Here is a 14,433-nt window from a genome sequence, read left to right as displayed (position 1 = left end):
CTTCAAAGAATTAACTTCCCTACCTCCTCCTCACATCCTACCTCCTGCCCTCTATCCCACTCCTGCCTTTCAAGGTAATCCCCATGTTCTTGTCCTGCACCATCACCCTCTTTCTACTCATTCTTACAGCCTCAAGGTCAGAGAGAATTAATATCCTAAACACCATGGTGGTGATTTTAGGAAGAAACCCTCATATTCATAAGATGACTCTTCCTGCCAAGGGTGCCTTGACCTCACTTTGTACAGCCCTCAGACCCTCATCCATCAAGGGAATTTGGGTCAGCAGAACCAGGCGCCAGACTGAGAACAACTAACTGATAAATTATGGGTAATATTTGCTGACCATTCAGCTGGTCAACAGGGACAGTATTTGTCTCAGGACTGGAATTATAGAGACTGGCCCCAACACCTCACCCCCCGCTCCAAGCACCACCATGTACCCTAAGAAGTTTGCACTTGGGGCCAGTCTGTGATTTTCATAAGAACTGTAGCCAGGACTCAGTGAATGGTGCTTTTTGTAAAAACTAAAAATATGTGGTAGCATGAACGTATGCGTTGTTCATCCATCAGTGAGGATTGTCTTGTTCTAGGAACTTCAGTCAGGCTTTATGTGGCACTTGGGTCCAAACAGAGATCTGTAGCCATAGCTTCACCCTTGCTCCATGGACCCTGAATTTACCCACCTCTGCTGCTCACTTCCCACCACAATCTGAGGACCAATCTTGGGTCACATCTCAAACAAAGCTTCTGAGTTGTCCTGGCATAAGCTTAAAAGAAATGTGCAGCCAGAAGTCCCTGACATCTTGATTGAGGACACCTTAGTCTGATTTTCAGGCCCAGTCAGGATAAGTTTCCTGTGACCTTTAGGCCATGGCTTTTTATGCTCATTGCCTTGCTCTAGAATCACTTGAAAAAGGGAAAATAAGGACACCTGAACCCCACTGCTGAATAGTGACCAGAAACTCTGAAATGGCACCCAGAGGATTCTGCTCTGTGTCAGGGAAAGAATTTTGGCTAGACCATGAACCAGCCTCTCAGAGACACAGCTCTCAGGGATGTCAGCCTCAAGCAGGCTGTGTGCCACTCTCCTTGATCTGACCCCAGAGGGGGACAAAGGAAAGTGACCTTGGACCACAGAGTGGGGTCAGGAGGTAGTCCTGCCTAGTCATGCAGGACACAGAGACCATGGATGGCAGAGGCCAGGGAGGGAGGTGGAAATGGAGGGAAGGAAGGTGGAACAGCCTAAGGTCCAAGTTCTGTCCCGAGGGCCAGGTCCTCCTACACCCAGTGGTGTAGGAGCAATGACCCTCTGCGGTGACTCAATAGCAGAAGGCAGCACATGGGACCAGGCTAGGCCTGGGTGGAATGTGGGTGCCTTGAGTTGTCCCAGAGTTGCAGCCAGCAGGCCCCCTCCTTGGGTACCCCTTGAGGTTTGTCCTGATTCCTCTTCAGGGCCAGGCTGCACAGCACAAGCAACTGCCAGTCCCTTTTAAATAGACACTTTTCAAATAATTTACTCGGTATAATTCAGCCTTAGCACTGACTTCTAACTCCTGGCTTCAAACTACTGTCTTGACCCATTTCACACCACCAGTGAGTATATTTAAGGTATAAGTATATTTAAGGCCCAAAGATTACAACTTATTGCCAAACCAAAAAGTTGCCATTATGAGTAGAATTTGCCAAGGGACTCTCAGGTCATGAAAGAGGCTTCTTAACAAAACTCACACAAACAACATCACATACCCTCTGAGGAAAAGAACCTACTCTTCAATTTTACTTCTTTTTCTTTCTACATCCCTTGGGGGTTCTCCCATCCCTGTCTTACTGAAATGAACTCTCATTATAGAAGACATAAGATATCTTAGGAGGAAATTTTGACTTCATTTTTTTCATAAACAACAAAAACAACCTTAAGAGCGCTAATCCAGTACATGCATTAATTCAGCTAATACTTACCTGTCCTAGTTATGTTCCAGGCAATGGTCATTGTAGTGAAGAAAACAGAAAAAAAAAATCAGCTTACATTGTAACGGGAGACAGAAAAGGAGAAACAGTATAATCTCACCAAACAGAAGGTGCAGTGGAAAAACAAGTAAACAAAGAGAAGGATGATGTGGAGGTGGAGGAAGGGAGATGAAAATTTCAAAGAGTTTAATCCTGCCTTTTAAGAATATCTACTACTGAAGTGAGAACACCTGAGTGATGCAGGGAGGTGCCCAACCCACAGCGCAGTTTGGGGCATGGGCATCTTGGAATGTATTGGGCCACCCAAGTAGAAAGGCCATGAGCTGGATTCAGAAGGAGGATCCTGATAACAATAATTCTGCTCACCAATTCAGATGTGCAGAGTTTTTATCTACCCCACCAAGCCAAGTTCTGATACCAATTGAATGTCCTTCAATTTAGCTCTATTCTGACACTATCTACCTGGCTAAATTATCAGACCTAATAGGGTAAGACCTCAGTCCTACAAGACCTCCCCCCGCAACTTCAGAAGCCAGTCACACATGCAGGTTATCATTTATGCATTCTGACCACCCAGGGGGATATTAGAGGTTCGAATGACTCCCTTTGAGGATTTGATTAATTTGCCAAAGTGACTTACAAATCTCAGAGAAACATTATCATTCAATGGTTTAACATAAAAGGCTCTAACTCAGGAATAGCCAGATGGAAGAGATGCACAGGGCAGGTGTGGGGAGAGGGCTCTGAATTTCCATCACCTCTCCAGGTGGACCAATCTCAAGTCACCATGTGTTTACCAAACCAGAAGCTCTCTGAACCTGGTCCTTTTGGATTTTATGGAGGGTTCATAACATAGTCATGATTGATTCCTAAAGTTACCACTATAACATCACAAGACACACTTTTGTGTTCTCATCAGTTAGGAAATTTCAAGGGTTTTTCAGCTTTGTGCCAGAATCAAGGACTACAGCCAAATACACCTCTCTTATTATAAATCACACCATCAAAAGAGGTAAGGTGGTGGTTTTGAGCTGGGGCTAGCTGGTGGCACTAGTGGATGCAGAGCTAGTGTTAAAGCCACAAGATTGAACCAGACTCCAAAGGAAAGGTTGGGTGCAGCTAGAGGTAAAACGTGGTACAAGGCTTGAGCCTGGCAAACCCCTTAGAGCAGGCCTGGATGAGCTTCTCAAGGATGTCAGACCTAAAAAAATTTCTTCACATGTCGACCAGCAAAGATAAGCAACACTTCTGGTGTCTTGGAAATAAGAAAAGAATCAAGATCATACTGCCCTTTCTAATCTATCTGCACAGAACCCTGGAGAGACACCCCAGTCAGAATCTGGAACCCTGGTCTCTATGATCCTGCAATCTGGGGCAGTGTGTTGGGTTGAAGTACCTGTTTATACGTGTTTCTCTGCATCAGCCCCAGGACTTCTGGAGGGAAGGACCTGACTCTGATGTCTCTAAAGTCAGTATCTGACATCCTCCATGCCATGAGTACTTAATCAGCAATCGATAAATCCAATGAGACCATTTTTAATGGAGGATAAATGAGTGCAAGGTGGCTCTGCCATGGTGTGACTCAGGTACAAGATCGTAGCAGTAGGAGGAAGTGCCCTACAGCCAGGGTCTCAGGCCCAGCATCACAGCACTGAGGACAACTGCACTTGTAGATATTCGCAAGTAAAATAAGCACAAAATGCTGCTGTTGACCAAGAACTTTGTCTTTAGTACTTGAACCTGTGTAAGTCAGACATATCTTCCTAAGGAACTTTGACAGTCTGTACCCAAAAAGTCTTTGTAACCTTTGTGGGGCCAAGGGCAGGCCACTCCAAGATGGATCACTTTGCAGTTAAGATTATTTTGAATTAAGCAATCAAAACCTAGCATATGAAGGAAAGCTCTTTACCTCCCCTGCAACTGACTAAAAGATGGAAGGCCTGCTGCAGGAAGAGAGCTATCATCATAAATAACTACATTTTGATATAAACTGGGTATGACAGGGAGGAACCTAGCAAGATGCGTTTGATTAACATATTCTGTGTCCCATGATTGATTAACATGTTTCTGCAGGCCCAGCTAACATTTGTTACCAAACATTCATTTTCATTCTCCTTGAGAATTATAGTCCTTACCTTTGAAGTCCTAGACTTCAGCCCTGTCTTTGTAATTTCTTTATCTGTACGAACTCCCCATACATACAAAGTTAAATTTGAGGGATGCCTGGGTAGCTCAGTGGTTAAGTGGCTGTCTTTGGCTCAGAGCCTGATCTCGGGTCCAGGGGATTGGGCTCCCCATGGGGAGCCTGCTTCTCTCTCTGCCTATGTCTCTGCCTCTCTGTGTGTCTCTCATGAATAAATAAATAACCATTTTTTTTAAAAAAAAGCAAAGTTAAATTTAATTTTCTCCTGTTAATTTGTCTTGTCAATTTGATTATTAGTTCACCTAGAAAGATCTAGAAAGGGACAGGAAATTCTTGTTCTCTGACTTGGTATTTTCAATTCTAGGAAGAAAAAATCCAAAATATTTTTTGGATATTTTTTCCTATATTAGTGTGTATCACATTATTAGTCATTTTGCAGGGTTGGAAAGCCTGTGAACAGCCTAAATGTCTAGCATTAGAAAGAAAGCTAAGCTATGGAATAACTAGCTGAATACTTATTAATCAGTATGATTGACTGATAACTTGAGTTATTTATTAATAGCTAACCTTAGCAACATAGACACTTAATTGATAGTGCAGAGTTTTCAAAAATGATTTAACACATGAAAATGTTCATGACATAATGACAATGCAGAAAAGCAGCATTGAATTACAATCATCACATGAGATCAATGTGGTAAACCCTGCATAAGTACATTCAGTACACAGGTTCAGTGACATGCACACACATAATTTATATTCTTCATACTTTTGTTCTCTCATTTGTTTTTATACTAAATACGTTGTACTAGTTGGATTAAAACATAGAGAACTTTTATTTTCAAATATGGGGAAGAGTTGGATAAATCTGCTCTTTAAAACAAAAAAAAGATTTTATTTATTTATTCAAGAGAGACACAGAGAGAGAGGCAGAGAGAGAAACAGGCTCCAAGCAGGGAGCCTGATGCGGGATTCAATTCCAGGACCAGGATCACGCCTGGAACGAAAGGCAGACGCTGAACCCCTGAGTCACCCAGGAGTCCCGCTTTGTCTTTTAAAATCAGGTTTTTCCACTACTCATGGTGCTTTTTCCCAAAAACTAAAAGTAGTGAGAAGGAGGAAAGGAGGAAGACAGGGGAGAGGAGAGCAGGGGAGAGGAGGTTAAAAAGGAAAAAGGAAGAAAAGCAGAAGCCACCATTCCAGGTAATCAGGGTTGGCCTCCTTGGTGTGGCAGCAATGTCTTAGTGCCATGCTTGAGACCTTCCAGAGACTCTTCTGGAGGAGGCTCCCTGTGGCAATCCAAGGCTGACCTCACAATCACGCATACCTCGTTTTATTGTGCTTCTCAGATGCTGCATCTTTCACACTGGAGGTCTGTGGCAGCTCTGCATGCAGCAAGTCTGTTGGTGCCATTTTCCCACAGCATTTGTTCCCTTTGTGTTATGTTTTGGTGATTCTTGAAATAGTTCAAACTTTTTCATTATTCTCAGACTTATTCTGGTTACCTGCGATCAGGGATCTTTGGTGTTACTGTTTGAGCCAGAAGATGAGACTGAGTTGCTTCAATCTCATGGTAAAACTTTTACAGATAAGCCAAGAGAGTGGTTTTTGAGATGGAATCTACTCCTGCTGAAGACACTATTAAGATTGTTGACATGATAACAAAAGACTTAGAAGATGACACCAACTTACTTGATAAAGCAGAGGCAGGATTTGAGAGAATTGACTCCAGCTCTGAAAGTTCTACTGTCCGTAAAATGCAATCCATTAAACAGCATTGCCTGCTACTGATAAATCCTTTTTGAAAGTTATACCTATGTACAACTTATACAACAGAGATGAATCTCAAAAACATCAAGATGAGTGAAAACAAAACAAAACAAAAACCCAGAGAAGTCAATAACATAGAATTCCATTTATGTGAACTTTAAAAATATACAAAACTGATCTATAGTGAAAAAATAGAATAACATCAGTGTAGCCATTGTCTCTGGAGGTAAGGGCCCAAAATGACTGGGAAGGGGAATAAGGGAACTTTCTGGGTGATAGTCATGTTCTATACCTGATAGGAGGTTGGTTACATAGGGCTACACATTTGTTAACATAAAGTAAATGTATACTTAAGATTTGTGCATTTTACTATAGGTAAATTTTACAACAAATGAAAAATTGTAAATAAATATTCACCTCTAGTCCATGTTATTCATGCTTGTGTGTAGAGGTGAGATATACTGATGTCTTTAAATTACTTCAAAATGCATGAAAACAAGATAGGTTGATGGATGAATAGGGAGATGGACAGGTGGATAGACATGTGATAAGTAAGTAAAGTACAATATTAATGCTAGAATTCAGGTGGTGGGAATATGAATGTTTGCTATAAAATTCTTCTGACTTTGTTGCACATTTGAATGTGTTCATAATATGATGTCAGGGAAAATGCATCCCCCTCTGGATTTCCTCCCCTCACCTTGGGCCCTCCCCGTCTGCCCACCCCATCTGCCTCTGAATTTCCCCTTCCTTTCTTACTCCCCTCCACCATCACATGCCCCTTGGCTCCTATTTGTCAACAGTATTTTCACTACATTCCAAACAAACCAGCGGTAGCACAGAGCACTGGCCTGGTTGGCTGCCAGTGTTTTGTTTTGTTTTGTTTTGTTTTATGATAGTCACACACACACACAGAGAGAGAGAGGCAGAGACATAGGCAGAGGGAGAAGCAGGCTCCATGCACCGGGATCCCGACGTGGGATTCGATCCCGGGTCTCCAGGATTGCGCCCTGGGCCAAAGGCAGGCGTCAAACCGCTGCGCCACCCAGGGATCCCAGTTGCCAGTGTTAAAGATATATTATTCGGATACTTGTTAAAATGTTGAGGAAGACTTTATTCAATACTATTGCAACAGGGGGCAAGATTATCCAAACAGGAGAGAAAGACTGAGCTCAACTCTGAAGACAGCTAGGATAAATAGAGTTTCACATCCAAGGTGGGGAGGGGGGCAGGGAGAGGGGGTAATTTTTGCTACACTAACCTAACAAGACTCTCTCAAAGGACTAGCCATCAAAGGTGGGGGTAATGAACTTGAACAGATACCAAGGTTAAGGGCATTCTTACTAGGACAGGGTTAAGCAGGCTAGCTGGCAGGGATAAGACTGGACAAGGCCCAGCTTTAGTGGAGAGGCAGCTTGGAGGAGCATCACTAAAACTCAGTCAGTCCTTGTCACTAGGTCCAGCTCCTCTGTGAGTGGCAGGAAGGAGAGCCCAGGGACACCATGGAGAGAGCAGGGCTGCCCTCAGTGGCCTCAGAGGTCAAGATCCAACATCCAGTGCACCAGTTCCAATGCTATCCCAGGCTGGAGCAGGAATCCCTCTGCTGCCCTGTGACGATTGCAAAAGAAACTGGAATTCAAGTTTGCACAAACACTGAGAGGGATGGCAGAGCAACAACTACAGCATGGATTAGGAAAGGAAACTGACCATATAGAGATCCCAAGGGGATTGCTCAACCTGACTCAGATCCATCTTTTATTTTCCTTGTTGCCAGGGCTCAAGCTCAGAGAGACTTCAGAGCCCCCAGCTGCACAAGCCACAGGCCTGTGTCCCTGGAAGCCCTCTCCCTGCCCCCAACACCCCACCCCCACCCCCACCCCCACTGGCTGTGGTGCTGCAGACACCAGAGCTGCTCGGATCAGTGTGCTGTTGTGAAATTAAATGGTAACTCCTAATGTAAAGCAATAGGTGGACCCTGAGCAAAAGCTTCCAAAGGATTATCTGTTTCCTTATGCAAATGCAAAATAGATACTGGCCACTGTACTCTGTCTTGCCTTTTTCTACAGCGGCTGTCAACAGGCTTGCCTGTGAGCATCACAGTTTTATAATGACAAGGAATCAATCCCTATTAGAGCCCTAAATGCTTTACACCGAGTTTTCACTGCAAGTTTTAGAAGCCTAAATGTTCAGAAACTCAATTCTTGGTCAACTTGACATGCTAGTTTAGGTGCTGTTTTATGTACTTGGTCATTTATTATAGTACTATTAAATATTCACTTCTTTATATATTACAGAGAATGTCTGTCACTCTCTCACTTTCTTTCTCTACTAGTTCAGATCATGGGATCAACGGCCACATGAGCAGCCTTGTGTAAAGGGTTTTTCTCTTCATCTGGCAGAAGGGAAACATGCTTGCCTCCTGGACACATGTGCTCTTTCCTTCGTGGTACATGAGTGCTGGAAGCCCTGTGCCTCAGTCTTGAGTTCATTATTTCTCTCTGGGTCTCTGCTAGCTTATCTTTGAAGCTGGAGGTTACAGATGAGGGCATGGGCTGCTCCATCATTTTAAACCAGGTTGAAGTATCAACACTGAAGCTTGCTCATCCCTGTAGATTCTGACCCCCAGACACTACTGTTAACAGAGAAGCCCGCCTCGCCCAATTTGTTACATTTGCCCCAGGTCATTCAAACAGCTGAGGTGGATGTGCAGCCTTCCACTTCTTATCATCAGATATACTATAGGTCCTCTGGTAGCTTCTACAGGCACTCTCTGTTAGGATTAGGGATCTGGCACATGCCAGAGACCTAAGAGAGAATTATATATAGGCAGTGTAATAGCATGTGTTAAATCACAACCCTCTACCACACTCACATCTGCCTTCATGCTCTGGCTATTTGGGTGCCCTGCACTTCCTTCCTAATAACAAAAGATGAAAAAGTCCCTTGCATTTCAGCTTACCCTCTGTGCAACACACCCTTCAAAGACTAGAGGACTAGATGTCCTGCGTGGGTGGGGAAACCACAGTAAAAGCCCATCCCTACTCTCAGGAGATAGCCACTACTACTCAGAAGCACCTGGCTAGGGGCAGCCCCCTCTTTCCCTGCTCTGTGTATCTACTTCTTTCTCTGTAACTAAGAAAGCCCTTGCCCGCTCCCTCCTGAGGCCATATTGGAGCACAGATGTATACAGTCCTGGACCGCAGGATCTGTTAGCCCACACCATACCCAGCTACCACGTCCAGGTCTTAGTGTCTCTCCATGGTCTCAGCAGCCCTCTTGACCTGTAGGTTTCTGCTGACCTGCGTCTTCTCCCCAGCAGGTCTCTGACCATGTTCAGTAGCACCTTTTTCTAGCAATCCCTTCTATTTCACTTCCAACAGAACACCTGCCACTCCCTGAGGGTGATCACTGATCACCGCCCTCCACCCTACACACACCCTGAATCTGTGCTGTGCCACGTCACAGCCACCAGCGGTGCTTGGCCATGGGGTGCTTGAAATGAGACTCATCTGACTTGACACCTGCTCTGAGTGTGAAACACACACAGGATTCCAAATGCTTGGCACGCACAAGAGAACATAAAAATATCCCATTAAATAATCGCCTGTGTATGTTGACGTAATGTTCTGAATATGCTGGGTCAAACAAGAAAATGTCATTCTCGTCTGTCTCTTTTTACCGCACTAGAAGACGCAGAGCCACACGTAGTTCCCATTCCATGTTCTGGGTCGCCCTGCGACAGGACCGCCACGGCTCGTCACCACGTGCCACGGACGGGCCGGGGCCCCGCGGCGGGCAGAAGCGCCTCCCGGGCGCGCGGGTGGGGCAGGTGAGTGCGCCGTGAGGAGGGGGCCGGGACCTCCTGCCCGATGAAGGCGAGTTCTTTCAGGTCTTGCAAGCGTTCCCCGGAGCAGAGCGGTCTTCCTTGGCCTCTACGCCGCCCCCTGCTCCCCCGGCCCCGGCCTGGGCCCCAGCCCTGAGCCCCCGGGGCGTGCGGGGCGTGCGGGGCGTGCGGGGCGTGCGGGCCGCTGTCTCCCCTTTCCCCGGAGGCAGGGCTGGGGTCGCTCGCACCGCGGGCCCCGGGAGGACTGACACCTTCTGCAGGAGCCCCGTGAGCCAGGGGGCCCCGCACCCGGAGTCGGGGCAGGGCCCACAGGGTGAGCCAGCCCGGGAGCCGCTAGGGGAGCCGGCGGGGCTTCCGCGGCGGGAGGGGCAGGCCGGGGGCGCGCCGAGGTGCCGGGCAAGAAGCTGCGGACGGCGGGCGCGGCCCTCGACACCGGCCAAGGCCCGGGCCGGGGCGGAGCGGTTGGGAGCGGAAGGGGCGGGGCCGGCGGGCGGAAGGGGCGGGGCCGGGGCCGAGGGATAAAGGAGCCCGAGCCGGGCGCTGCTCGCTGCCTCGCGCCGTCGCCCCCCGGAGCTCGTCCGCCTCCAAGCGCACCATGGCCGGGCGCCCGCGCACCCCGCCGCTCCTGCTGGCCACCCTGGCCCTCGCCCTCGCCCTGGCCCTGGCCGCGGCCGTGAGTCCCGGGGCCGGCAGGAGAGGCGGCAGGCCCGGCGCGGTGGGCGGCGCGATGGACGCGGACGTGCAGGAGGAGGGCGTGCAGCGGGCGCTGGCCTTCGCCGTGGGCGAGTACAACCGGGCGAGCAACGACGCCTACCACAGCCGCGCGGTGCGAGTGCTGCGCGCCCGCAAGCAGGTGCGTGTCCTCGGGCCCCGCCGACCCGCCCAGCGCCGTGCGGACTCGGCCCGGAGCACCGGGCGCCGCCGGGCGCCCCGCCGCCTCCCTTGGTGTTCGCGGGGGTCGGGCGCCCGGACCCTCACCCCGTGCGCCAGCCCCACGACTGCGAGCTCCTGACCAGGGCGAGGGGAGGCCGTGGCACCCCCGGCCGCCCCTCTGGCTCGGCGCTGAACGACCCTTAGGCACTCTCGTGACCTTCGATTTCAGACCCAGAAAGACACCGTGCGTAAGATCCCTGTAGACCCGACGCCTAGATTCCTTCTGTGTTAGAGTTTGACCATTTTGCTTTCCATTGGGCGCATACGTGTGTACAGGGGTGTCAGCTTGGGTGTTTCTGTACTTCTGAGTCTTTTGAGAGTTTCCACCTCAGTGTGCTTTCCCGAGGAACGGCGCCATTTTCTGAGCTAGCGATAGGAACACTTTAGAAATCAGAACCAAAGCTGGCGGGATCATCTACTCCACAGACCTTATTCAGATGTCACTGACTGTCCCACCGATGTCCTTTACAGCCAGGACGGCCAGGCCGTGTGCTGCAGCCACTGTCCTGCAGCCTCCTTTCCTCTGGACCCCCTTCCATTTATGACCTTGGCATTTTTGAAGGATCCACCCAGTTGTGGTGCACACTGGGGCACACTGAATTGCTATCATGTTTCCTTGAGATGATTGGGGTTACACAGAAGAGGCCCATTCTCCTTAAGGCCTCCTCTTAACAGGACCCCCTAAATTAACCTGGCCTCCATGTCCTCCTCCCGTGATGGAGTTTAGGGCCCATGGCAAACATCTTCCCTCAAGTGGGGCCCTGGCTGCTCCCTGAGCACCCAGACAGAGGCTTGTCAGCAAACACAGATGGGCCAGTGAGCTGGGCTGTGGTACCCAGTGCATCTCAGAGCAGAGGGTCTGTCATATGAATTCAGACCTGTCCAGACATCCTGGTGGAAAGCTTCCCTCCGCAGGGCATGTCCACGGGAATAGCCTTTCATGTGTGCCATCACAGTCCCCGTCCCAATATGCACCCCCCCCCCCCCATCACCATCACCCAGGGAGTAGTTGAGTGGACTGCTCCTGACCCCTGCCTCTGCCAGCCTGCCCTGGAGTTCTGGTCAGATAAGGAGCATAGTCACCAGAGTCCAGAAGGGGGTGGGAGGGGGTGTCAGGAAGGGCCCTGGGCTTTGTGCTTATCCTGTAAAGGTGCCTAGGATTCAGGCCAGCTGATCTGTGGCCTCGTGGAGAGCAGAACAGAGCCTCAGAGCAACAAAAGCCTGGAAGTGCATGCCTGCATTTCCACCTTCTCTTGAAACTTCACAAGGCAGGACCAGAACAGACCGTTTCTCCCCTGCAGCTGTGGCTGGTGCTGAGTGCTTTGGATGGGACGTGTGCTCCCTGCTCCCTAGGTTCCCCCCAGTTGTTCCTCTCCATTGCAGCACTGGCTTGGCATCACAGCTCATTGGGGAAAGTAACAGCAGAGGGATCATGGGACCTGCTTGTGTTTCCACCAGATAAGATGTGGAGCCTGGTCCTAGGTCCTCATCCCATGTTTCTCCAAGTTCTAAAGATCTATCCTGTAATGCCAAATGTAGAAGACAGGCAGATATGTGGCACACTTCAGAAATACTCCCATCAAAAATCACACGTAAAAGGCAGGCATTCCAGGGACAGGGTTTTATTTGGCTAAAACACAAACGAGAGAGAGGCCTCTCATTTCCTACTGCGAAATGAGGGAATAAATAAACATTTGTTACACTGAGGAAATGTGAAAATGTATAGGGTTGACCCTATTAATTGGAATTAAGCTAAGATGGACCCGTCACATGATCATCTTCCTGAGCCGGATCCGCTGTTTCAGCACAGAGCCCTTGCTGTGTGCTTAGTCCCTTCCCTGGCTCCTGGAACTGGAGAGGTTTATCAGCCAGCTCCCGTCTGGCTTCCCAAAGCGCACCTTCCCTCCTAAACCCAGGTAACAGAATTTTGGTCCCTGGCTTCCACCTTCTATCCTCCTGCTTCTCCTCCTGCCAGGCTGCCTGAGACCTTCTGGAGCCTCTCTGTGAACAAGTTACAAGAAGGCTCTGGGTACAGCTGCTGGGCCAGCCCTCAGAAGGTGGCTGTGGTATTCCAAGGTACCTGCTTTGACAACAATGAATGCTGTTATGAGGGCCCCCCAAAGCAGGAAGGTAACTACGTGTGTGTGAAATTGGCAGATGTAAACAAATCCTGCTCTTTACATGTACAGGTTGTGTCTGGGATGAACTACTTCTTGGAGGTGGAGATTGGACGAACAACATGTACCAAGTCCCAGCCCAACTTGGACAACTGTCCCTTTCATGACCAGCCACACCTGATGAGGGTATGTGCCTGTGAGATGCATTGTATATGAGTGCTTGGGATGTGGGTGTGCAGGTGTCAGGGTACCTGTGGGGGAAGGTTGTATGTGTGTGCACATGACTAATTTGAGTTTATAAGTGGGTTTTAGCTGATGAGTTGGGGCATTGTGCACTGTGTGGATTGTTGCTTGTGGAGGACTCTGGGGTGTTTGCTGGAAAGAGAGATGACCTCTTAATCCCAATCTTGGCCATCTGAACAGATTAGAGAGAATTAGAGACCTATAAGCAGCCAAACCCTCTGATCCTGCTCTTCTCACCAAATACTAGTCACTCCAGTGGAGGAAGCCGTACCCCTCCCATAGCTACCCATATTCCCTGTGTCTTTGGGTGTTTTCTGAACTCTGGTCCCTGTCCCTGTATACCTGTCTTAGTCCTGGCCCACTGGACATGCAGAGGACTTGGGGGCAGCGCCCTGTCCCTCAGGGGCTCTGTGATCTTGCACAGGCTGCACCTTAAAGGGATGTGCAGGGGGAATGAGCTGGTGGAATCCTGCTGGTTAGAGTTAGGAGACAGGATCCCATGTCTTGGACTTAAGGAGTGGGTGGGGTGACTGAGTGGGTGGGGTCACTGCGAACCCCTGCTTAGCGTTCTGGGGCTCAGCAGGGTCGGGGCTGAGAATCCCACCACCCTTTCTCACCTGTGCTTCTGACTTCTCCAGGCTGAGCTTTTTCCTGTAACCCTAATTATCTTTCTCTCTCTCCTTTGACAGAAAACGCTCTGCTCTTTCCAGGTATACACTGTCCCCTGGCTGGGCAAGACCTCCTTGGTGAAGTCCAGCTGCCAGGATGTATAGAAGACCTGCTCTAGCCCCCTCTCCAACTCCCCTATTCCCTTGTAGAGCTCCTAAGCCTTAGAAGGTTGGCCCTGCTCAAGTGACATCCCCTGTGTGCTGGTGATCCCAGGAGACAGAGAAGGATTCTGGGGCTTTTTTTGAACAACTAAATAACTGTAACTCTTCTCTTTTCATTGCTCTCCAAATGCACAAGTATGTAGTACACGTGTTCTGCTCTATCTTAATCAATAAAAAGTAACCTCAGCTACTTACTTCTTGACTTATTTACTGTCTTGGGAATATATACGGAAGAAGGGTTTGGACAGTGCCTTTAAGAGCTTCTAGTCACAATGACTCTAGAGGGCAGGGGAGGAGCAGAGAGCTGACTAGTTCCTGCTGGGGAAGTCAGGGGAGCATGCTGCCACTTTTGGGGTGATTGAGTCAGGGGCAGGCTGGGAACCCAGGCCTCCAGGTGTGGTGACCCCTGTTTATCACACAGGGGAGAGGAGAAGACGTAGTATGCTGATCCTGGAGACAGGGCTGCGGTGTTTGATAAGAAGTCAGATGATAGATGATGAGACACTAGACAGGAGGAAGGGGACAGGTGGAGCCCATAGCCCCGGGCCACCCTGAGCACGGCTCTGCTAGGTCAGATTTCAGCCA

At 49.0% G+C, this 14,433-nt stretch overlaps 1 protein-coding gene and 1 long non-coding RNA gene across 2 annotated transcripts; one reads left to right on the top strand and one right to left on the bottom strand.

Annotated features, from left to right (window-relative positions):
- Nucleotides 1-6,970: 6,970 nt before the first annotated feature.
- Nucleotides 6,971-10,175, bottom strand: LOC140594430 (uncharacterized). The gene is made up of 2 exons (XR_011995208.1): nt 9,561-10,175; nt 6,971-7,489 (listed from the first exon to the last, which is right to left on the bottom strand). It is a non-coding gene; the product is annotated as an uncharacterized lncRNA (long non-coding RNA).
- A 48-nt stretch (nt 10,176-10,223) lies between these two features.
- CST3 (cystatin C) lies at nt 10,224-14,042 on the top strand. The gene is made up of 3 exons (XM_026016413.2): nt 10,224-10,578; nt 12,848-12,961; nt 13,708-14,042. The coding sequence occupies exons 1-3, from the start codon at nt 10,321-10,323 to the stop codon at nt 13,789-13,791; spliced, it is 456 nt and encodes a 151-aa protein (XP_025872198.1). The 5' UTR covers nt 10,224-10,320; the 3' UTR covers nt 13,792-14,042.
- Nucleotides 14,043-14,433: the final 391 nt, after the last annotated feature.

The sequence above is a fragment of the Vulpes vulpes genome, chromosome 11 (assembly GCF_048418805.1).
Source record: "Vulpes vulpes isolate BD-2025 chromosome 11, VulVul3, whole genome shotgun sequence".
NCBI classification, from domain to species: domain Eukaryota; kingdom Metazoa; phylum Chordata; class Mammalia; order Carnivora; family Canidae; genus Vulpes; species Vulpes vulpes.
Note: the sequence above shows the minus strand (reverse complement) of the source record. Positions and strands in the feature narration are given on the sequence as shown.